Source organism: Lutra lutra, chromosome 1 (genome assembly GCF_902655055.1).
Source record: "Lutra lutra chromosome 1, mLutLut1.2, whole genome shotgun sequence".
In the NCBI taxonomy this organism is placed as follows: domain Eukaryota; kingdom Metazoa; phylum Chordata; class Mammalia; order Carnivora; family Mustelidae; genus Lutra; species Lutra lutra.
In genome coordinates, this window is record NC_062278.1 from 206,976,079 (window position 1) to 206,999,978 (window position 23,900).

General features: G+C 61.0%; 1 protein-coding gene across 6 annotated transcripts; it reads left to right on the plus strand.

Moving 5' to 3' along the window:
- Positions 1-876: 876 nt before the first annotated feature.
- Positions 877-23,136, plus strand: ALS2CL (ALS2 C-terminal like). Of its 6 annotated transcripts, none has more exons than XM_047695630.1 (27): positions 1,486-1,994; positions 2,079-2,162; positions 4,996-5,121; positions 5,825-6,023; positions 6,350-6,415; positions 6,867-7,032; positions 7,518-7,649; positions 8,286-8,405; positions 9,863-9,921; positions 10,060-10,126; positions 10,574-10,770; positions 11,812-11,877; positions 12,278-12,376; positions 12,461-12,622; positions 13,338-13,449; positions 14,578-14,655; positions 15,509-15,639; positions 16,860-17,033; positions 17,284-17,380; positions 17,595-17,752; positions 18,294-18,362; positions 19,270-19,443; positions 20,680-20,722; positions 21,506-21,567; positions 21,654-21,803; positions 22,028-22,124; positions 22,535-23,136. In XM_047695630.1, exons 3-27 carry the CDS (start codon positions 5,019-5,021, stop codon positions 22,613-22,615), a joined length of 2,862 nt encoding a protein of 953 aa, XP_047551586.1. In that variant the 5' UTR covers positions 1,486-1,994; positions 2,079-2,162; positions 4,996-5,018; the 3' UTR covers positions 22,616-23,136. The 6 variants fall into 6 exon arrangements, with proteins under 6 accessions (XP_047551561.1, XP_047551603.1, XP_047551579.1 ...); XM_047695640.1 differs by having other exon boundaries at positions 12,278-12,372; positions 12,502-12,622; XM_047695605.1 differs by lacking the exons at positions 1,486-1,994; positions 2,079-2,162 and adding an exon at positions 877-966 and having other exon boundaries at positions 12,278-12,372; positions 12,442-12,622.
- The last annotated feature ends 764 nt before the right edge of the window (positions 23,137-23,900 follow it).

Genomic DNA, 23,900 nt, shown 5'->3' on the forward strand with positions numbered 1-23,900 from the left:
TCCACTGTCCGCAACCGGTCCTGTTGGCCTCAGTGTTGTCAGCCATGAAAGAGGCAATGACTCCTGTCATCCCCTGGAAGCTGAGTCCCACGGGAATTGATGGGGGTTGGGGGGACTGGCATGGCCCCTGGAGGGGGACCAGACAGCAGACAGCGAGGTCCTTTGTTACAGGCTGAACCTGTCCCCCCCCTCTTGGGATTAGGCTTCTACCACCCTTTCCAAGGTCACAGGCTCTGGAGCACACAAGCGCTGGCTTCCGGCTCTACTGGACCATGTAGAGACCCAGCAGTTCGGGCAGAGGGATTTCCCTAAGGTCACACAGAAAGGAGTGGAGGCTGGCCGTACACACCTGGCCCAAGGGGCCGCAGGGCAGCCTCGTTTTCCCCCACTCTCGGCTTCAAATTTCTTGTGATTCTTGTGATTCGGTATCGGCAGAGGGGGTCAGGGGCTGCACCCAGGCCCCAGAGCGTCAGAACAGGGGCAAGTGCACCGAGAAGGCTCTGGCAGGACCAGGAAAGCCACGCTGCTTCCCTGACACTGCTTGCTACGCTGGGAGACCTTTCCCCAGGAAAACAGGCTGGCCTGGGCCTGAGTAAGTGAGTGAGTGGATGTATGTGTGTGTTTCAGGGGGCGGAGGAGTCAGGACCCCTTCTCTCACTCCCATCGGGACCCAGGAAACTTCGGACCCTGGAGAACTCCAGGTAAAGGCCGTAAGAGTAGACCCCTGGCGGGGGCGGACCAACGCCGCGTCCCACCTCCTGCCAGGCGGGCCGGTCGGCGCCAGCTCCAACTTCCACTGGCAACTCCCGGAGGCGGGGCGTGGCGAGGGGCGTGGCGGGCGCCGGGGGCGTGGCGGGGGCGTGGCGGGCGCCGGAACCGGGCTGGGGGGGCGGTGGGCGGCGTGCGGGCGGCGGGCGGCGAGCGGCCGCGGCAACACTCCCCGCTCGGGGTACCGGCACCGCACAGGTAAGGGCGCGGCGGAGGTCGCGCGTCTGTGGCCTGGCTCCTGTGCTCCGCGTTCCCTCACTCCAGGTGGGACCTTCGCCTAGCGCCCCCTTGGCCAGCGCGTCGCCGTCCCTCCACGACTCCTCGGTCCCAGGCGGCACTCACACCGGGGCGGTCCGAGGTTGTCCCAAGGCCCCCTCCGTGCCAGCGGACTTAAGCCTCGTCCTCCCCGCCCCGTGGTCACCCGGCTCGGGTTTAGGGGCAGCGCAGGGGCAGCCCCCGCACCCCCGTATGGGGTGCGAGGGCCGCTCCCTGGACCTCACCCAAGCTGGGGGACTGCCAGGAGGAGGTGACGCCTGCAGTGAGACCGGCATGGGCAAATGCCTGGTGGCTGGAACAGGATCCCATGTTTGGGAAATTCTGGGGACTGCGTGTGCCGGGACAGGGAGGGGCAGGAGAACTGTGAGAGCCTGGGGAGGGGGGGGGCCTGTGGGCTGTCTAGGAGGAGAAACTGGGAGCCATGGAGGGCCAGAGAAGGGGTGCGGGGGTGGGGGGGAGGCCCAAGTGGTGACTGAGGGGTCAGCTGTGGCAGTTGAGTGCTGCCTCCCTGGGGCAGCCCCCTTCTGCTCTACTACTGTGCTTGGTGGTTGTTTTAGGGGGCCTGGGCAGCCCAGAAAAAAGTCACCAAGCAAAACTTCCTTGCCTGTCCAGACCAGGAAATACCAGAGTGGGTGCCATGACAGGGTGTGGCCCAGGGGCCTAAGGGGCCTTGAAGAGGGTAGGGGATGTCCCAGTGACCCTGCCTGAGAGCAACCTGGCTTGGACAGAGACCATGAATGCAGGGGAGAGAGCAGGTCTGGCTGCTGGTTAGATCGACACGGGGACGGGCAGCTGACTCACCTGGGCACGCTGAGACTAGCCAGTTCTCTCCTCACCCGCCCCACAGAGAGCACCAAGGCTGCCTGAAGAGGTAGGAGGCTGGGCCCTGCTGGGAATTTGCTGTGTGCCCTGAGGCAAGTTGCCCAGCCTTTCTGAACTGCCTAGCTCAGGTGAGCCTGGTGGGACAGGGAGCCAGAGGCCTGGGTCAGACCGAGCCTTGTACGTGCTCTATAGATAGTGTCTTGGTCCTCCAGTTCCTTTCTAGGCCTCAGTTTCTCCATATGTACCTCCTGTGCAGCCTGCCACTAAGGAACCTTAAACCTGGGTAGAGGGCAAGGGTAAGGAGGCCATGCCCTTGATCACAGCCGGGTGGGTTGGGGGTATGATGGGATTTGATCAGGGATTACTCCTGCTGGGTGCTGGGTCTCTCTCATGTTATGGCTTAACACCTCCCCTCCACCCCCAAACACACTCATACCTGATACCTGGTCTGCTCCCTGCTCTCGCACCCTTGGTTGCCTCCAGGATGAATCCCAAGCACCCTAGCCAAGGAGTAGGGTCCCGTGGTCAACACCAGGCCAGACTCCCAACCTCATCTACAGCTTTCCCCCCACCCACTACCTCACCAGTCATGCTTAACTTCTGGCCTTTCCTCTGGGCGATGTGCCTCAGTTCCCTAGGGGTAGACATCCCTTTGGGGCCACAGATCTGGAAGGGTCCTAGAGTTGTGTCTGTCAGTCTGGGTCTGTAAGACTCATCCTGAGGGGCCCAGGCAACTTTGAGCGGGGAGGGAAGCAGAGGACCAGGTCTCCACACCCAGAGCAGCTCCCCGCACCTGTTTGTCCCTTCTAAGGAGGGCTTACATAATTTGAAAGCTCTGATCTAATCAGATCCCCATTTCACAGAGGAGGTGACTGAGGCCTAGAGAGGAGCAGGGCTCTGGATAAGCTGGACCATGACCAGCACTGAGCAGTGGTGGGTGGGGGGTCAGCAGGGAGTCCCTTGGGGGCGGCTGAGGTGTGGGCCAAGGGTGCAGGCAGATAAGTAGGGAGGGGTAGCTGCCAGCCCTGCAGCGGGGAGAGGGGGGTAGTCTGAGGTGGAGAGGGATAGAGAGCTCCATGTCCTAGGTCTGGCGTGGCTGGGGTGAGTCCCAGATCAGTGTGAGTGTGGGGCTGCTTGCTACTCAGGACCTCCCAGCCTCTGGCTGTTGACAGCAGGTCCACACTTGCCCTCATCCGGTTCCTATCCGCTGGCTTCGGAGGATGCTGGTTGCACCCTTTTCCTCTGCCTTTAGCCCGTGTCCTCACCTCTCAGTTCAGACCCCGACTGACTGGCTGCCCACTGGGGATGGAAAAGTCAGCCCCCAAAGGGTCTTTCCATTCCATCCGTTTCTGGAGATAATGGGAGAGGGTCAGGCGGCCCCCACTTGCTGTACCCTGGCCCCAGGTTGGGGGGGGTGCATGGGGGTTTACAGGGCTGTCGCAGGGGCCTGGAGGGGCCCAGGGAGAAAGCAGGCCACAGCTGGGTGTCTAGCTGCTTCCCCTTCCTGCCTGTCCCTCCCGAGACCTCGCCCTCCTGAAGCTGCAGCCCTCCTGAAGCTGCAGCGGCAGGAAAGGTGGGGCAGGAATGCTGGGGCCTGGGCCCTTGGCCAGAGCTCTGAGGCGCCGCCCCCCCTTCCCCAGAGCCTGTGCCGTGGGAGTTGCAGGTTTTGCCAGGGGCCTGAGTGCCCTCTGGTGCCGCAGGGCTTGGGTTGGGAGGGATGAGACCCCTTCTTCTTTGCCCTTTTGGGGCTGTCTGTGTTGCCTGCCCATTCCAGAAGCTTCCATTGTATCTCCCACCCCACCCCGCTTAGCTAACTGTGGAGCCTCAGAGTGTCAGAGCCAGGGAGAGACAGTGCGAGGGTCTGGGGCTAAGAAACCCTCCAGCTCTCACCCCTGAGATGTCTGGTCAGGCCATTTGGGCAGATGAACTTTGCTTGGTGAGGGCATCCAGCGCTGGTGGGAGAGGGCTGTGTCTCTGGGAGGCTGCAGCCTGGCTGGGGGTGGGGTGGGTGGTGTCTTGGAGCCCAGGCCCCCTGCTCCCCCTGCCTCTCATCAGAAAGCTGCATTCCCAGGGGATCCCCTGCCTGCATGGTGGGCCCCTCACTCTGGGGTGGGAAGTCCATAGGCTCAAGCCCACCTGCCCACCCCTGCAGCCCCTCCCTCTTTCTTCCAGGCACAGCAGGGTCAGCCGGGTTGAGGGGCACAGGGGTCTAGCTGTTACCCATGCTGACCTCACCCTCCCACTGCTCAGCACTGTCGTCATGCCCATCTCTGCAAGTCTGACTCTGGGTCCTACCGCTTCCTTGCCCTGAGGTCCTCCATGGCTCCTCTGATGACCACTTAGGCCACTCTTACCCGCGGAGCCTGGATCCTCAGGCCCATGATCCTTTGCTCTCATGGTGTCCCACCTGCATTCTTTGTCCATCTCTCTGCCTCTTTATTTCTTGCCCATCTGTGATGGCTCCAGCAGGAGAGCACCTCCCTACTCCCCTAGACCTTTCCTTGCTTACACAACCCTTTGGGTGACAGGGGGTCCTCAGTCATGGTCTTGAGAAAAAGGCTGGGTTCTTCTGACAGTGTGTCCTCATTTCAAGAGACTCGGTGGAGAGGGAGTGAGGTCGGAGCGCCATTAGGTATGACTGTGAGCCCTTGGGAGCCATGGTGGATGTTTGAGCAGGGGAATGACTAGGCCAGAACTGGGCTTGAGGAGCACCTGCTTGGTCAGGTCCCTCAGCTGGGCCCAGGGGCAGAGCAGGGCAGGGGTCAGTGGCCTGTCCAGAAATTCCCCTTTGAGGGGTGCCTGGGTGGCTCAGTGGGTTAGGCCGCTGCCTTCGGCTCAGGTCATGATCTCAGGGTCCTGGGATCGAGTCCCACATCGGGCTCTCTGCTCAGCAGGAAGTCTGCTTCCCTCTCTCTCTCTCTCTGCCTGCCTCTCCGTCTGCTTGTGATCTCTCTCTGTCAAATAAATAAATAAAATCTTAAAAAAAAAAAAAAAAAAGAAATTCCCCTTTGAGGCCACCTGGGCTGATTGCTCACACCTGCATGGGTGGTCCTGGGCACATGGATGGAAGGCATGGCACTGACCCTGCTCTCGCTGGGGCCCTCACTCTTGCTTGTGTCCCTTTCACAGGCCCTGAGGGCAGTGCCCTGGCCATGTGCAGCCCAGAGGAGGAGGCCCTGCGGCGGCTGGAGGAGGTCTTCTCAGCTACCCTCGCCCGCATCAACAGCCTTGTCCTCCAGCCCCTGCTCGGAACCAGTGAGTCTCGGCTCTGCAGTGGTGAGGGTGGGGGACACCGGAACCATCCTGGGAATCTGAGCCCTACCCTGTGAGACCTTCCGAGGCACAGCTTTCTCAGCCTCAAACGGGAGTGAGAACACTTGGTATCGGCATCCTCTGACGGGACTGGGGCTCTGCCTCCGGTTGCTGGCTGTTCCCTTCTCCGAGGCATCCCCCGGGGCCAGACTCTGAACCCCTAGCCTAGACCCAGCTATACACAGAGTCAAAATCCCACCTCTTCCAGGGCACGGGCTTCATTCTCTGCTTGAATTCTCATCCCGCTCTCACCTGGGCCATGACCCACTTGGGGGCTCACCTGTGAAGTGACCTTGGTCAGGTGCCTTCCACCTGGGGGTTCTGTCTGTGCTTCTGTGGGTACCAGAGGACCACGGGATCTTATGGACCCTATATCCCAGACCTGAGAAAGCCCAGAGTCTCGGGGGATTTAGTGTACTTGGTGCCCCTAGGTCATGAGTGCTGACCCTGTTTCGTGAGGGGGTGGTTGGTCCCCCCGCCCCCGATTCCTCAAGGGCACTGCCCCGCACTCTAGCCTGCCCATCCCTGCTGAGCTCAGGGTGCCACGCCGGCTTCCTTTCCTGTCCTAAGGACCCCAGCTGCAGCTCCTGGGCTCTAGGGCGTTGCCCCCCTCACATTGCATTTGTGCTGCCCCTCCTTGCGCCAGCCCCAGAACCCTCGGACCCCCAGATCAGGGAGTGCCTGCGGCTCGTGCAGCAGCTGCACCAGAGCTCCCAGCGGCTCTGGGAGGTGACGGAGGAGAGCCTGCACTCGCTGCGGGAGCGGCTGGGCCACCAGGACGCCGTGGGTCTGGAGTCCCTGCTGTTACTGCGTGATGCTGACCGTGTCCTGCAGGTCCACGTGGAGTAAGACATCGAGGAAGGCTGGGGCATGAGGGCTCACCTGGCTTATCTCAGGCTTAGGCCAAGGTCTGGGTTCAGTCTGGGGTCGGGCTCCGCTGGGGTCAGCCTCAGGGCCTTGGGCTTCATCCCCGCCCCTGGGCACTGGCTCAGAGACCCCAGACCTGAGCCTTGGGGCCCCCCCCCCAGGGAAGAAAGACTAGGTGGAATTATCTGGTCAGGGGCAGGGCTGCAGCCAATCAGTGAGTGGGATCCGGGGATCCTGGCAGGGCAGGGGTTGGGGTGCGAAGCTGCGGGCTGGGCCTGTAGGCTGTCTCCTGTGCTGCTGGCAGGTACATCGAGTCCTACGCTAGCTGCGTGGCGGTACAGGCCTTTCCGAAGGCAGCAAAGAAGAGGAGGTGAGCCCGGGACACTGCAGGGTCCCTCTGTGTGGACTGGGGTGTCCGGGACAGAAGGTCAGGGAAGTCCCATCCCCAGAGCAGCGGGTGTCAGAGCCCGTGATTCATCCTGGTTCTGACAGTTCCACACTGCTCCACACTGGAAGAGAGGGAGGGAAGTCTATGGGGGCTGTGAGCACAGTCCAGACATCCAGTAGCCAGACTTGACCCTGGAAAGGGGAAGGAGTTGCCGTCCTGTTCAGGGTGGGTGCCTGGACTCAACAGTCTCTTCACACGGAGAAACTGCCATTGACTCTCCAATAGGGCGGCTGTATTAACCTGATGGGAGAGCCTTCTGGGGTCTGGGACTGCCCCTGGGATCTGGGGGCTCAGCTGGGGGGTAGGGATGGCTGTGGGTTCAGGAATGGACGAGGGGAGTGAAGGTGGTGTGTGTGGCCGTTCATCCACCCAGGGAGTTCTGGCGGGGCCAGCGCAAGGCCCTGGGGCAGCTCCTGTCAGGCGTGAGCTCCGAGGCCTCGGTGGGCACCGCACTGACCCAGGCCCTCCGCCAGCCGCTGGCCCATCACGTGCAGCAGTATGTGCTCCTCCTGCTGAGCCTCGGGGACAGCGTCATGGAGGTAAGTAGCAGGGGTGTCGGGGGGGCCATGTACCACTCACCAGGCCTGTTGCTTGTAGGGGAGCCAAAGGAGGAGGTAAGTAGGGCCTTGGCTCTGGGGACTCACCTTACTCGGTTTGAATAAGACCCAGCCACATGTTGGGGATCATGCAGTGTCCTGGGCCCAGTGAGGGGTGGGGGGGTTGATGGGGCCTGAGGTCCATGGCTGTGCCCTAGGGGGGCTGACAGAGACCCAGGAGCAGATGGAGAGCCGTGTTACCGGATGTGAGGACCCCTGGCCCAGGCCCAGCGGAGCTCTGGAGCCCCTTCGCTCTGGCCTTGCCCTGAAGGAAGGGCTAGTAGGCAGAAAGGGACACACTTCGGCTTCGATCCAGACCTTCAGAGCAGCTGGGGCCAAGCCAGGGCTGGGGCAAGCATCACAGGGTGGGGGAGGCTCCGACGAGTCCCTCGTCTCCCTGACTCACCGGCCACTCTGTGTCCCCGCAGCCTCACCCCGCTCGGGAGCTGGTGGTGCACGCGGCCACCCTCTTTGGAAACCTGCAGTCCTTCATGAGGCAGGCACTGGACCAGGCCCTGGCCACGCAGGCTCTCTGGCACTCCCTGAGCAGCCGGCTGAGAGTGAGTTTAGGGCCCGATGCGTGGTCAGGGAAGGGGCCTGCTGGACTCGCTGTGCCTCCATTTCCCCATCTGGGAGTGGGAGCGGGGTCCGAACCAGGTGGCTGGAACATCTGTCCATCCAGCAGTCCTCAGGTGTTTGCGGAGCACCTCCCTGGTCAGGGGTCAGGCACCTGGTGAGCTGGCTCTGGGGAAGGGGAGTCAGAATTAATGCCACCAAATGATCCCATGGTGACGTCACTGCCCGCTGTGGCATGGAGTGCCCCCGCTGGGGGGGAAAGCCCCCCGTGCCCTGGGAGGGTGTGACAGGCCTGGGGCACAGGGTAGACAATTAGGTGAGCAGGAGAGGGGACATGACTTGCCAGCGAGAGGCAGAGACTGCAGAGCCCCAGTGAGTGTTGTTGGGGGCTTGGCGGGGGCAGTGGGTCGAGGGGTGGTGGGCGTCAAAGTGAAGCTTCAAGACAGGCTGTGCTGCCCCTCCAGACCTTGGAGCCCCGGTGTCTGCCACTGAGCTGGGGGTCTCCAGGAGATGCTCAGACTGTGGGGGGCTGGCGCGCCTGGCAGAGGCAGGTGGAGGAGTGGGTACAGCCACCGGGATGGGGGGTGCCTGAGCCCTGTGCCCCCTGCTCTGCTCCCCAGGATGTGCTCTGCACCCCTGCGCGCCGACTCCTGCAGGACAGCCAGGACGTAGCCGTGACGGTCACGCCACTGAGGGCAGAGCGTGTGTTGCTCTTCAACGATGCCCTTGTCTTGCTGCAGGTTTGGGGGAGCTGACCAGAGGTCCTGGGGCCGCAGCAGGGGCCTGGGGTCTGGCCGAGAAGCAGGAGGGAGGTAGCTGGCAGTGAGCGAGAACTCAGGCTCCCGGGGGCGGGGGGGTGGTGATGGGGAGCCGAGAGGCTGGCAGGCCGGGGTGGAGGCGGAGGGTAGAGTCATTCCTGCAGGAGGGGGACGCAGTGAGGCAAGGCCGCTCCAGGTGTGTCCCAGCCTCAGCCCTTGCAGACTGGCATCCCTGCTAAACATCCCCTCGGTTTCCCCTGCAAAATGGGACGCTTGGGAGTGAGTTTGTCCTTCTGCGGATGCCGGACAACTCTTAGTTCTCTTCCTGGTTGGCTCTTGGTGGCTGGGAGGGCTGGATAAAACCTCAGGGCACACAAGAGGCTTCTAGAGAAGAGTGCCATGTGGGAGCAGTGCCTAGGATTCTGGATATCACAGGCCGGGGTTTTGGGATTGCTCCCTGGCCAGTAACCTTGACTGTGTCTAGCTCCCCCTGAACTCAGACTGCCCTTGTGTTAGCCAGAGCACTGTCTTCTCTGTCCCCTCTGAATGTCAGTCTGGGACTCCCCTGCACACAGGGAGGCTGAGACCTGGCAGGGAGGCTACCTGCCCAGACCCGTGCCTCCTAAAACCTGGTTCTGGGGTTCTGATTCACTTTGAACTCCCTTCCACTCCTGACTTCACTGTCTGTGCTCCAGATACACTGATGGCATGTCACTTACATGCTCTGTGCCCTTTCCTACCTCTGGACCTTTGCATTTCCTGTGCCGGGCCCGCCCTTGTCCCTGCCTGTGTCTGGCCCCCTCCTCCTGCCCTTTGGGCCTGGGCCTGGACCCCCTTTTCCTCCTGGGGCAGTAAGGCAGTGATCAGCCTGCCTAGGCCAGGCAGTAGGTCGCTGCATGAAATCTTTTAGAGGAAGGGATGTTCATCAGCTCTCAGAGCAGGGACGGCTTTCCAGGTAGAGGAAGCAGCATGAGCCAAGGGTCAGATTGAAGGGGACTAGGGGAGGCTTGAGATGGTGTGAGTGTGGCAGGGCCATGGTGCCTTGGTGTGGAGGGGACAAGGAGTGGGGACCTGGGAGCCAGGAGTGGTTTGTGTGGTCTCAGGGGTCTGGCTCAGCATTGAGGTCCCCATCCCCCAGACGGTAGGAGCCTGAGAGGTTTCTAACAGGGGCCGATGGTATCCGAGCTGTGGACATGATGGAGCAGGATGTGTGGGGTGGGGGAGGCTGCTCCCGAGGTCCCAGCCAGCCCTCAGACAGGAAGGGAGATGGAGGAACTGCCCTGGAGATGGGGACCAGGCTCAGTGCTGGGCATGCTGGACACTCAGGGGACACTCAGTGGTGTGGCTGCAGGTCAGTGCCTGGAGCAAGTCTGGGCCAGATCAGTAGAGGAGTGTCTGGGCTGGGCCCTGGGTGACCCCGGTGCCCCATCTTCTTCTAGGGTCACAGTGTCCACACCTTTGATTTGAAGCTGGTGTGGGTGGATCCTGGGCAGGACGGGTGAGCAGCCCCCTCCAATGATACCCCGGGCCTTCTCTCCTTCCACCCTCATGAAACTGCCCACACCCCAGGGCTGGGGCCTCCCGGAACACCCTCCCGGACAGAGCTGGGGCCTACTCGTCACCTCCATCTGTCTAGGTACACCTTTCACCTCCTCACACCTGAGGACAAGCTCTCCTTTTGCTCCAAGAACCCTCGGGACCTGGTGAGTGTGGGTGGGCTGTGGGGCGGTGGGGGGAGAGGAGTGAGGGGAGACAGCAGGAGGGGCGGGGGAGGGCACAGGCCTGGAGGCCCTCTGGGAGTGGCCAGGCCTCTGGGGTCATGGTCAGAGGGCGGCGGTGGTCAGCCTGGGGTCAAGCATCAGAATGCCACAGAGCTCAGGGCATTTTCCCCCATGAAGCCAGGATTGGGGCCTGTGTGGGTCCCAGTGGGTCTGTGTGGCCCCTCTGGTCAGGCCCTAAAACCGCACAAGAGGAGCTCAGGTCTGGATGCGGGGCCCTCTGGCGCAGCGTGGGGCGGTGGGAGTTCCCCCAAGTGCCTGAATAGGTCGGGGGTGGTGGAGGCGGTACTCTCTGGTGCTACCCCACAAGGCTGCCTAGAGGGGCCACCGGCACAGCAGGGACTTCTCCTGTGTCTCCCCTGTCCCCACCAGATGGTCTGGCAGTGGAAAGTGACTCAGGCTGTGTGCCAGGCCCTACGTGGGAAGAAGGACTTCCCTGTGCTGGGGGCGGGCCTGGAGCCCTCCGAGCCCCCCGCCTGCCGCTGTGTGGCATACACCTTCCGTGCTGAGGGCCGGCTCTGTCAGGCCACCTACGAGGGCGAGTGGTGTTGGGGCAGGCCCCATGGCAGGTGAGCGACCGGGGCTCCTCCTGGGAGTTGGAGGGGTGGACAGGACCTAATCACCTCTGGCCACCAACCGAAGGCTCTTCCTTCCTACATCCATCGGTCAGCTCTGTTTGTCTCCCATTCTGTCTTAAGCGCCGTCGGACAGGACCTGGCCCATACCAGGTCTGTGCCGCGTGGAGTGTTTGTTGATGATGGTGATGAGCCCAGGGCACATGGGACAGACTGTAGGTCTGCAGTTGCTGTTCTCAAGAGGGCGGAGGGGTAATTTTCATGTCCCCATGACACTAGCTGGTGATGGAAATGGTTTGCAGACCTCCTGTCTTCACCAGTCTTTACAAGAACGCGCCGGGGGAGAGTTACTGCCCGTTCTGTAGGTGCAGGAACGGAGACCAGAGACCGGCATGACTTGCCCAAGGCCTTAGGGCAGGTTGTAGGGTGAGTCCGGCTTCAGCCACAGGTCTGTGTGACCCCACAAGCAGGACGGCTTTGGGAGCACATGTGCTCTGCTCCCCGACCCCCATGCCACAGCTGGGAAAGCCGAGGCCCAGAAAGCAGAAGGGACTTGCCCAGGTGATGCTCATAAGCGTGTTAGTCTCTGAAACCTTGCCTACTTCCAGAAGGGGCTCGAGGAGACAAAAAAAACGCAGCAAACAAACAAGCAAACAAACAAAACCCAGAAAACACAAGGCCATATCAGAAGAGGAGAGGAGGATGCTAGAAACCACTGACTAGCGTTTGACTTGAGCTTGAAGTTTAGCTTGGACCTTCCTGTTGGTCAAGGGGAAAAGGGAACCTGGATGTTTCCAGAGACCTCCCTCTGGGGTGTGGTGTGTGCTGGTGGCTGCTGGGGCCGCTGTGTCAGGAGCCAAGAAGGGCTGAGAGCCCCTGTGGGTCAGGGAAGAAGGCTGGGTGGGGGCAGAGAGTCCGCTCCGGGGGAAACGTAGACCTCTGAGGGAGCCCGCGTTGGAGGTCAGCCAGGGGCCTGTGTTTGTTGAAGGGTGGGCCTGGCAGGACTGATATGCATGGACCTCAACTGTCTTGCAGGGGCACCCTGAGGTGGCCAGATGGCCGGAATCACGTGGGGAGCTTTTGCCAAGGCCTGGAGCATGGGTAAGGCGGGGGGTGGGCAGACGGGTGGCTTTCGTCCTCGCCACCATCCCCAGCCTGGCCCCATCCTCGATTCCCAGACCTCAGGCCGGAACTTAAGGCTATTTGGTCCAGCTCCCCTTAGTGCACAGAAGGGAAAGCCCAGAGAGGGGGCAGGCCATGGAGGGCGTGGTTGGGGCTGGAAGGTGCTCCCGGGATGTGTGAGGGGTAGGGACAGGGGTGTCCCGAGAATGGCCCTTGGGAAGTAAAGATTCCTGAGCACCTAGGAGATTCTCCCCGTCGTCTGAGAAGGCCCCTCGGAGGCAGGGACACTCCGGGGCAGCATGGAGGGGTGCCGTGGTGTGTCCTGGGTCAAGGTGACAGCCAGGTGCTGACGGCCCTCCCCACGCACCCACACTGGCAGCTTCGGCATCCGCCTGGTGCCTCAGGCCTCCGAGGACAAGTTTGACTGTTACAAGTGCCATTGGCGGGAAGGCAGCATGTGCGGCTACGGCATCTGTGAGTAAGTGCCCCTCGGCTGGGTGGCAGGGCAGGCGCGAGGGGCTGAGCTCGGGGAGGCCAGGCCAGCTTTGGTGACCCTCTGCAGGTATGGCACCGACGAGGTGTACAAAGGCTACTTCTGGGCAGGCCTGCGGCATGGATTTGGGGTCCTCGAGAGCACCCCGCAGGCCCCACAGCCCTGCAGGTATACGGGCCACTGGGAGAAGGGCCAGCGGAGCGGGTATGGCATCGAGGAGGACAGCGACAGGTGAGCACTCTGCTGCCGCCCCTGTGGGGTGAGGGCAGGGTTAGAGCTAGACCCCCACACAGACCGGGGTGCCTCAGGGTGCAGCACTGTTGTCAGAGGGTCTGGTCCATTTGTCCCCCCAGAGGCCCCCTGAAACCCCTCACTTCCTGTCCACAACCTTGGTTGATGCTGAATCTCAGAATGAGGGGGCCCTGAGCTTGCTGACCAAGGAGCGTCCCCAGTCTGGCCCCTCCTCGCACTGTCCGGGAGGAGTTTCTGAGCCCTGGTCTAGTCCATGTAAGGACCGCAGCCCTTGCCGGCTCTCTGGGCTGTGAGACAGAGCCCAAGGCCCTCAGCCTGGCGTTCAGGGCTTGCCTGTTTCTTGGACCTCACGCCGCCCGTGCACCCCGCCAGCCTTCTAGACCACCAAACGCCCCCTCGTACATCGTTTCAGTTGTAGGCTCCTACCTCCATGACTTTGTTTTCCATCTGCCCTTCCTGCCACCGCTCCCAAGAAGCCTGCCAGGATACCCTCCCCCAGGCAGGCTCCCTCCTCCTCCACCCTCTTTTCCTCTTGGAGGTCCTGACCTCTCTTGCCCCGTGCGTGAGTTGAGTGGGTTCAGGCGATATCATTGCTCCTTACCTGCTCTCCACCCCCATCCCAATCCCAACCATGCCCACAGAGCACACAGAAGTGCCCGGGAATGATTCTGACCCCACTCTGGCTCCTCTCCAGGGGGGAGCGCTATATCGGCATGTGGCAGGCTGACCAGCGCCATGGCCCGGGGGTCATGGTCACACAGGCTGGTGTCTGCTATCAGGGGACCTTCCAGGCGGACAAGATAGTGGTGAGTGGGGTGACCCATGTGTGCCCTGAGCTACCCTCTCCCTGCACTGGTGCTGCTTTCTGGAGCCCCCCTGCTCTCAGGGCCCCGATGTTGAGCAGAGGCTGGGCAGGGGTGGGTGGGGTAGGAAGCTGGGTTCCTAGGTGCTGGAGGAAGCCCGAGCCTCAGCAGGAATGTAGTTCTGCCAGCCCCTGACGCTGGCCTTGGCCCTCCCAGACTCAGTTTCCCCATCAGCAACTCAGGTTCGCTACTTACTGTAAACACTCAGGGAAATTAGCAAGGATGAAGTGCACGGGGATGGTGATGCCAGCCGCCTCTGCAACGGGCATGTAGACACCCCTGCCTGGAGGCCTAGCTCTGGGCTCAGCTCCCGGTACAACCTCACAGGACCCTCCCAGTAACCCTGTGGATCGTTTCATGTCCCCAGTGAATGAATGACACATGTGAGGCTCAGAGAGGTCAGAGAACCTACCTGGTGTCACATTCTATTGAGTGGCAGGGCTGAGCCTCTCTCCTAGGTCTCCTGAGCCCTGGCACACCAGCAGCCGCCTCCTGCCTCACCCACACCTGGCCATGTGCTTCCTGGCCATAGGAAGGCTCTGGTGGGGATTTTTATTGTTGTTATGGCTTGTGCTTTGGCTTGGGCTCCACTTTGTTCTGGAAAGGATTGGAGGAGGAAGAAACTGTAAGAATAGACACATTAAAGATTCAAGTAGGACACAAATTATACCCCACTGGGCCCTGAGCTTCCTGGCAGCCAGTGCAACAAGGGAGCCTGTTCAGCATCACTGTTGCTGAGGGTCAGGGACAGGGGAGTGGGGTTGGCTGAGGAGAAGCCCAGCACTTCCTGAACCATTGGTGGGGAAGGAAGGGCCCCCAGGAGAGAGCAGGAGCCAAGTCCCAGGCAGTCATTCAGAGGAACCCAGGAATGAGGTCTGTGGGGCTGGTGCTCAGTGCTCAGCGGGCCAAGGGCTGGCATCCCACCTCAGTACAGTGCTGGGAGGTGTGACAGGGCTCAGGACTGTTCTGCCCCCCCCGGGGTTGATGCATATTTCCTGTCTTCCTGCCGTTCCCTCCCCACTCCCAGTCTCCTGGCCCTTCCCTTGCTCCTACTCCTGCTTCCGTCCCTAGGGCCCCGGGATCCTCCTCTCTGAAGATGACTCCTTGTATGAAGGCACCTTCACCAGGGACCTGACCCTTGTGGGGAAGGTGAGGACCACTGAGACCCATTCCACCCCCACCAAGGTCTTGGGTGGACCCTATAATCTCCCTACTCGGACCCAGGGCTGAGGGTGTAGGCAGTGGGCGGGGAAGGTAGGGGAGGGCCTCTCTCGTCTCCATGGCGTCTGGTGGGCACCGTGATGCACTTCTGCTATGGAGTTGTGGTTCAATCCTGATGGGAGGCAAGAGGGGACAGGTGTACAAGGTGCTGGTAGCTGGGCTCTGTCTCCCGAGTGAGAATCCACCCCTTCCACTGGCATCGGTGCCTTAGGCAGGGGCCCCTGGAGTAACTGTTCTTCCGCATAGTCCTGACCTAGCTGACCCAGCAGAAGGCAGTTGGGCCCTCCTTGGGCCTTTGGAAATGTGGGGGGCTGTTTTAGTCTCCTAATGACTGGGGGGCACTGTGGCATCAAAGTGGGGAGGCCAGGAGTGCTTGGAATGGGACAGCCCAGGCAGCAGGACCTACCCTTCCCAGGGCCAGTATAGCTCATGCCTTCCCCAGGCCTCTTCCTACTTCTGGACTTACCCCGTGTCCCGCCCCTCCCCAAGTCCCACAGTAGTGGTTCTCCTGACCTGAGAGTCCCTCCCCCTCTCCCTCCCAGTCTCCCACCTTTGAGGTGAGCTCCTGGGCCATTGGCACAACTCCTGATCGGGGGCTCCTGCAGGTGTGGATGATTATGAGCCCCCAAGGTGGGGCCAATGGAATGGATGGTGGGAAGGCTACCTGCCAGTCCCTAGCTTCTATGACCCAGGATGGACAGGCATGAGGCCTGTCATGATTGGAGGGAAGGGCAGTTGGACAGACAGACAGGTGTCCCTGCCTCCTTTCCCTGGTTTGCAGGGCAAGGTCACCTTCCCCAATGGCTTCACCCTGGAGGGCACTTTTGGCAGTGGGGCAGGGAAAGGACTGCATACCCAGGGTGTGCTGGACACGGCTGCCTTCCCGCCAGATCCAAGCAGCACCCGAAAGAGGTGAGAGCCTGGCCGGGCCCCTGGCCTGTGCATTCTGGAGTGTGTGTGTGTGTGTGTGCACTGGCGCGCGTGTGCGTGCGCACCGTGCATGTGCATGTGTCTGTGTCTGTGTCTATGTCTCCACCCCCGGGACTCAGGCCTTATCAGAGGAGCTTTTCTGTACTTCCTCTTAGCTCTTTGGAGAGTTCAGCGGACTCAGGTCACACAGCCCTCAAGTCAGAGACTCCTGGGATCAAGGGCTATGGCATAACTTCACACACCACAAAACCAGAGAAAAATATTATGCAGAGACTGCTTAGACCCTGCTTTTTTTTTTTTCTGGGAAGGGTACATGGCCGTTTGTAAACACAGCACAAATAAGCAAGAATAAAATGGAAATAAAAGTATGAGTTGAACTTAAAGGAAGGGAAGGGACAGGTAAGTCCTGTGATAGTGATGACTGAGTGTGAGCCTGGCTCTGAGTTCCCTGGCAGCCAAGGTAAAGAAGGAAACTTGCTAAGTGGTTTTATTGTCGCTATCATGGGGTCTTTGAGAAGGGGATTGACTTCTTCCCCATGGGGACAGAGTTCTTCCTTGGAAAACTAGTTCAGATGGTGACTTGGACCATGTCTGTTGAGGCGTGGGTGGTATTTCTGATGGTCCCAGGTAGCACTGCAGGTGTGGGGAGGCAGTAGAGTTGATTACTAGACCCACTGTCCTTACATGCTTCTCCCAGGAGCTGGGAGTAGACGGCAAACCTCAGAAGCGTGGCCAAGCCTGGGTGGGGTGCAGATGTAGGAAAATCTGTGAACCTGACATGGGAAGGTGGGGTTCTATTAGGCACACACATGGCCAGACCCCCAGGCCTGCTGGTCAAGACAGGATCAAGCTCAGGAAGGAACCAGGTGTGGTGACAGGAAGCGTGGGCTCTCCAGGCAGGAGGATCCTGGACTTCGGGCCGTGTTCTCTCTTAGGCCAAGAACCTGCTGTCTGGACTTGGCCTCCAGCTCTCCAGATCTCTCTGTCTCCTTTCCAGGGCTCTGATTGTCCCTTTCTTCTCCACTGTGGAGTAGATTCTCTCTCCCTTTCTCTGCCTCTCCTTTCTTCTCCTGGAGCCTTTGAGGTCAGCGCCCCCCAGTCCACCCACCATTCCTGGGCCCCGGCTCCGGGCCAGGCGGGATGTCCCCACCTCTCCAAGCCCCATCCCTACTTCCTCCACCCCCCCACTGCCTCTGTCGCAGGCAGCTAGGTGTGGGTGCCTTCCCCGTGGAGAGTCGCTGGCAGGGAGTCTATGGCCCCTTCCGGGACTTCGTTAGTGCTGGCTGCCCTGGGGACGAGCAGGAGGCCCTGCTGGGCTTCCATGTGCAGAACTCGAGGGAGCTGCGCAAATCCCAGGAGTACCTGTGCTGTGAGAGGTAGGTGCATTTGCGCGTGCATGTGTGTGTGCATGGGGGTACCTGCTTGTATGTGTGTGTGTGTGTGCATGGGGGCACCTGCGCATGCATGTGTGTGTGCATATGCATGCTCACGGGGGCACCTGCGGGGACATCCAGAGGACCAGGGCGGGCGTCCGTGGGGCTCTAGGTGGCCTGGAAGGAAGGCCTCCTGGAGGGGGCAGGCCGGGGCCCACCGGTAGGTGAGAGATGTGTGTGCCTGGTGCCCCAGGACCCAGCCCGAGGCCTGTGCAGGCAGAATGGAGGACGTCCTGGACGAGCTCTTGCTGCACCGGGAGCCCAGGGCCCTGCGGGAGTGCCTTGGGAAGGTGAGGGCCCTGGGGGAGGGGGTCTGAGGGGAGGCAGGTCATCTCACTGCCCCTTGTGCTGTCTGGATGGCCCAGGCCCTCGAACCCCTTCTCCTCTGAGGGTCTCAGTGCTCCCATCTAGGAAATGGGAGCAGCCTTGGGAGCCTTGCTGGGGGGCATGCTTTGCTCCAGCTCCTGGCGGCGAACACCTCTCTATTGCCTTTGCACCTGCCAGGCTCTGAGCAGCTCACTGCACCCCTTGGGCAAGCTGCTGCGGATGCTGATGCTGACCTTCCAGGCCACATATGCGGGCATCGGGGCCAACAAGCACCTGCAGACGCTGGCCCAGGAGGAGGTGAAGCAGCACGCGCGGGAGCTCTGGGCCGTCTACAGGTGAGCTGCGTGGTCCCTGGGGACGACCGCCGCCTGGTCTGTGAGCACAGGCAGGTACAGCTCCGCCCTTCCCCCAGGTCGGGTGCTCAGCCTAGCTCCCTGGGCAGGAATGGCGTGTCTGGATCGAGAAAGAACCAGAGAGTGCGTTGGTCAGTGTTCTGCTGGCGAGCAAAGGGATTAGAAGGTGGGAGATTATAGCAAGGACTGCCTGTAGCCAGAGTCCAAGCCTAGACCAGGCGCTGGGCTGACCCCTGACCCCAGGGGAGCTCTCAGCCTCCGCGGGCTGAGCTTCCCTCTGGACTCACACCAGTCTGGGCTGAGCCGAGATCCCGTCTGTTAGTACAAATGGGGGCCCCAGATGCTGCAATTCCAGCATTCTGGGGCTGAGGTCCTGTGTTCCCAGCCTCCTAACTACAGAGGTCTGGGAGGCTGGGCTCCCCATGCTCCATGGTTCTGGGGGGCGGAGCTTGCCGCCCTGGGCTTTGGTGACTCGGGCTCTGTGGGAAGTGGCAGCTCTGCCATCCATGTCATCCGTTTGCAGGGGTCTGCTGCAGGTGGCCTTACGGCGCAAGGGCCAGGCTCCAGAGGAGGACGAGGATCTGGAGGCAAGGTGACCGCTCCCGTGGGGTCTGTCGGGTCCCTGCCCTGGGGGTAGCCAGGCTCAGGACCAGGGAGGCTGCCCACGTTCACTCCTGGAGCCTCCCTTGGGGCTTTGGGGGTGCTTCCGGAGAAGTGTTGGGGGCTCATGCTACTGACCGTTGTTTTTTGAGCATCTGAGGATCAGAATGCCCCATGACCACGTCATTGGGTCACGTGGGCAGGGCCCCCACTGCGAGGTATCAGGTGCATCTTTGTTGGAAAGTTCCTGTCCCAGCCTCCTCTCTATGGTGCCCAGAGGGGGAGCTACCGCCCCAGGCGCCCTCTCCCCCCAACATGCAGATGGGGAAGCTGAGGCCTGGCAGGGACCAAGCCCGAGGCCACACGGAGCGGGAGTGAAGTGCATAGTTAAATCTGTCTCCTTCTGTCCCCTAAGACCAGACCTTATAGTTTGCCTTCTGACTTCAGGCCCAGAGATCCCGATCAGGGAGGCCTATGGCTGGATTGCCAGAAACATGGGAGATGGGGTTAGACGTTAGGTAGAACTTCCCCCACAGAGTGCTAGGAAGCCCAGAAAATGAGGAGGCAATCCTGGACCAGCGTGGTGTGGCTGCCGAGTGCTTCGCTACAAGCTGGGGCCTGGGTTTTGCTTTCGATCACACGGGGATCAAATCCTGACCCAGCCACCATAGTGGTTCTCAGCATCCAACGAGAGGATCCAGGGCCACAGATTTCAACCGAGGGAGTGAATCACTGAGAACGGACTTTGGGAGCATTTTCTAGGGAATGGAGGAGGCAGGGATGCTGTTTGCTGTGGGACAAGGAGCTCTGTGGGCTTTTTGAGGGGCAGGCCAAATAGGGATCCCTCCCCCCCAGGGCCCACCCTGCCGGCCCCAACCTTTTCTGCTGCTGTCACTCAGGGACCTGCAGGTGCATGGCCTCATGCTGCCCCTTATGCTGCCCAGCTTCTACTCAGAGCTCTTCACTCTCTACCTGCTTCTCCACGAGTCGGAGGACAGTCTCTACAGCCAGGGTATTGCCAACCTGAGCCTCTTCCCTGACACAAAGCTGCTTGAGTTCCTGGATGTGCAGAAGTAAGCCTTCCCTCCTTGCCATGTTTGCCGGGGCCCATGTGGACAGAGGGTACACACAGAGTTCAACGGTCTTTAGCAGAAAAGGGGGTGGTGTTCATTGGCTCACATACCCATGAACTTCTAGCTTTATGCTAGTGTGGCTAGCTTCAGGTGTGGCTGGATCTAGCTGCTGAACTACCTAGTGAAGGGAAGGAACTTCTCTTTTCTCTTGATGTATCTTTGGCTCCCATTTATGGTGCCAGACATGGTACCAGCCATTCAAGGTTTATACTCCACCAGCTCTGTCCCCCACTGTGCCCCAAGGAGCCTGTGTCCCCTTCCTCACAGCTCTAGCAGGGCCCCTGAAGTCCCTTACTGGCTTGTCTCGGTATGTGAGACTGCCCCTAAATGCTGTCTGTGGCCCACGTAGGCCAATCTACTTCCATATCTACTACGGGGGCTGGAGTGAGGTGTCCTGTTCCCAGCAACTGGACTGAGAGTGGGGGAGGGGAGCTCCTCAAGGGGAAACTGAGGACTGTTCTGGGAGCAAGGCCCTTTTACCCTCAGTTGCTAAAACATCCTTTCTCCTCAGTGCCCCTTCTGATCTCCTGATGCTACAAGTGACCACCTGCCCGACAGGGCATGGGTGCTCTCTCTTCCCCCACACCCAGTTTCCCTTGTCACACAGCTGTGATGTTTCCCACTCACCTGAAACCCCGTTTCCCCTTCCATCGTGAATGTCTCCTGCAACTGAATAGCCACCAGCCCAGAGGGCTGGGTGCCAGCAGCTTCCCTAGTGTCCCTTCCTCCCCACCTCCTCCTGCCTCCTCTCTGCTGCTTCCTCCACGCTTGCCTCTCCGCTCCATTGTCTCCCCAAGTCCCTGCCCTGTGCTGTGTCGCGTGGTACCCATGTCCCTCCCCATTCACCAGCCTGTCTCGGCTCACAAAGCCTCCAGAACAGTCTCTTCCACTGTCATTCTCCAGCCCAAGCCCTGGGACTTTGCTCACAGGTCCCTTGGCCTGCAGCGCTGCCCCTCATCCCTCTCTTAAGTTTTGGGGTGGTGTCTTCTCCAGGAATCTCTCCCATCCTCCCCTTGCCCTGGCCTCCATGCAAGCGCTCGGAGAGGCCATCGTGGACACCCCTGTCCTGTGCTCAGCCCTGCTGGGGGACACGGTGTACAGGGAATGTGCCCCCTGACCTCAGACCCTGCCCCCTCCTCCTCGTAAAGGCACTTTGTCACTCTTGTTTCATTTCAGGCACCTGTGGCCCCTCAAGGACCTCACGCTGACAACCAATCAGGTGAGAAGGTGGGTCCATTACCTGCCCCAGGTAGGGGGAGGCCTGAGTGTTGAGCAGGGCCCGCAGATTCTGCTCACCCTCCGCCTTCCTGCTGCAGAGGGGCCCAGGCAGTGCTGGCCAACAGGTGTGGGGGACACCCACCTTTCTACGCTGTTCTGATCTCCTGTGTGGGTGAGGGGGTGGGTGCAGACCCAGGCTCTGCCCCTCTTCCTGGGTGTATGGTTGTGGGCAGAGTACTTGTCTCTGAGCCTCAGTTCCCCCACGGGTGAGAGTACTCCCTGCTGCGGGGTTGGTGCTCCCTCATGAGAGTGTTGGGAGGGGGTGGTGGGCCACTACACACCAGGCTGTGGCCCTCCAGGTGTGCGTGCTGGGCCAGCAGCAGCTGGGAAGCTGTTAGAACAGCAGATTCTTGGACTACCCCCACCCCTGACCCAGATGTACTGAGTCAAACTCAGCGGACCTGAACTCTGTGTTTCAACAAGTCCTTGGGTTGAGAGCCGCTGACTTAGGGACCCACCCCCAGTGGCTCCCAGTGGCCATTGGGATCATTATCTTCCTTCCCAACCCCCTGGAGACCATTATCCCACTTTACATTTGAGTAAACTGAGGCTCATGGTGGAGCTGTGACTTGCCCTAGGCCACTCAACCCTCGGGGTGGGGCTGTCCTGGAGCCAGTGATGGGAACCGTGGGTGGTGAGAGCTCTGACTCTGGGAGGGAGGGGGTGACAGGGCTGGGGGGACCCTGACCTCATCGTCTGTTCCCCCTGCCCCCCACCACTGTAGAGACTTTCCCTGGTCAGGGACAAGTGCTTCCTGTCAGCCACTGAGTGTCTGCAGAAGATCATGTGAGTTCACGCCCTGGGCAGGGTGGGGAGGGGACAGGAGTGTGGGGGCCCCTGGTTGAGGCTGAACATGAAGGCCCCTGCCACAGCACTACGGTGGATCCCCGGGAGAAGCTGGAGGTGCTGGAGAAGACATATGGGGAGATTGAGGCCACCGTGTCACGTGTGCTGGGCCAGGAGTACAAGCTGCCCATGGACGACCTGTTGCCGCTGCTTATCTATGTGGTGTCACGTGCCCGGTGAGCCCCAGCCAGGGGGAGGGGTGCTGAGGGGTAGGCTGCGGGAGGACCCCATCCCATCCTGCAGAGAAACCCCACCTAGGGTCCCGTGGGGGCCAGGAGCAGAGCGGGGACCGCAGCCTAGGTGGCCAGCCATCCGGGCCAGAGCTCCGTCCCTGGCTGCTTGGCGCCTGTCGCTGATGGGCCCCTTTCTCCCTCTCACTGTGGGGCTGGGTGTTCTCCAGAATCCAGCACCTGGGAGCCGAGATCCACCTGATTCGTGACATGATGGACCCCATCCACACAGGAGGCTTGTATGACTTCTTGCTCACAGCCCTGGAGGTGAGGGACAGAGCTCTTGGACAGAGGCAAAAATACTCTGGCCTGTGGGGCAGACACCTTCCCTGCCCTGGACACCGTTGTGGGGATGACCCCAGGTTCACTGCTTGTATGTGCTTCTGTGGGGAGGACCCCACAGGGTCCCTGATCCTACCCTTGTTAAAGGGGCTGGGGAAGGGCTCCCTACTTCATCCCAGCCCTTGGGTCCCTGGGACCTCGGGCATATTCCAGGCTGCCTCCCTGAGCATAACAGGAAGGGGAGGCCCCCTTCCTTGCAGACCACGGCAGAGGCTGAATTGGAGTCGGGGTGGTCCAGGCGGGGGAGATGGGTGTATCCCAGTATGGGGCCATCTTTGCACGGGGCCAGGGGCGGGCAGGCCAGCTCTCCCTCAGCCTGGCCTCTTTCCCACCAGTCCTGTTACGAGCATATCCAGAAGGAAGACATGAGGCTGCACCGCTTTCCTGGCCGCTGGGACTCCAAGGAGCTCTGGTAGCTGGGCTGGCCTGGGCCCACTGCAGAGCTGAGAAGGGCCACTGCGGACATCCCTGGGGAGCAAGCGTGGCCCGGCCAGGGCCTCATCACCGGCAGAACAGACGGCAGACTGGAATTGGCTCTCAGAGGAGACGAGCAGTTAGTGTCTCCCGAGGAGATATGGCTGCTACCGCCCCTGAGCACTGATGGCAATGACACTGGAGCCGGGGGCTTCCCCTCCCCCTTGCCCTGCCACTAGGTCAGTCTCGGATGACCTCCTTGACCTGCCTCAGCTCACAGTTTTTTTCCACCCGAGCCTCCCCAGCCTCAGTGTTGTTGTCTGTGTCCCAGTGGCCCAGATGGTCTGTGACAGACCTTCTACCCATCTTGCTGGATTCTGGAGTCCTTCTGGAAGTTTGCCATTAGTCTGCTGGGCTGATATCCTCCCATCATTGTCGGTGTTGTTTTCTGTTTCTCCACTCTTGGTCCGAGGCTCCAGGTGGCTAGTGACCGCTCTGTGTATTAGAATTCTTGTCCACGAGCGGCCTCCTGGGGACCTGCCTCTTTCCTGACTCTGTCCCAGGGCAGAGCTGGCCTCTCGGGGAGGCAAGGCCGAACAGACTTCCGGGCCCCCTGGCCTGCTGGGTGGCCTCTGGCCAGGCCCTTCCCCTTGGTGGCATGCAACCAAGCAGCAGCTCAGGGGTGTCCGCCGCGGCCGTGCCTCTGTGGGGTACATGGAAACGCCGGAGCAAGCCGCGGGGCAGGGTGGGGGCACTCGCCTTATTCGCTTAGCCTCCTGCGGGCCCCATGTGCCAGCAAACTGCACACCCATGGCCCATGGGCCTTCGGGCAGGAGGACAGCAGGGGTGTGGGGCCCTGTGAGGGTGGGGGGAGCCCAGGGGGAGTTCAGGTGCCTTTGGGAGCTTTGCTTCCCTGCTGGTTCTCATGTGGGACTAAGAAACACAGGAGCAAGGGCTTGGGGCAGCTTCATCCCTGCCCAGCCTCGTTCCTCGTCCCCACAGCGAGGGGCTTGGATTGGGTGACCTAGACAGGCTCCCCCTGTGCTAATAGGAGATATGCAACGGTAGGCAGGGTGACTGTGTTCTGAAGGGGTCTAGGGGCAAAGTGTGGGGAGAGGGTAGATTTATGCAGGGACGTGGCCCCAGAAGGCAAGCTGGGCCCCAAGGTGGCCACCATGGCCACCTTGCCTCCGTGCCCTGGGTTGTGAGTGATCAGGTCACCATTCTTGGCTGTGCTTTCTGTAACCAGAGCACTGACCTCAAGGCCTGTGAGGGGGGGCTGAGGGA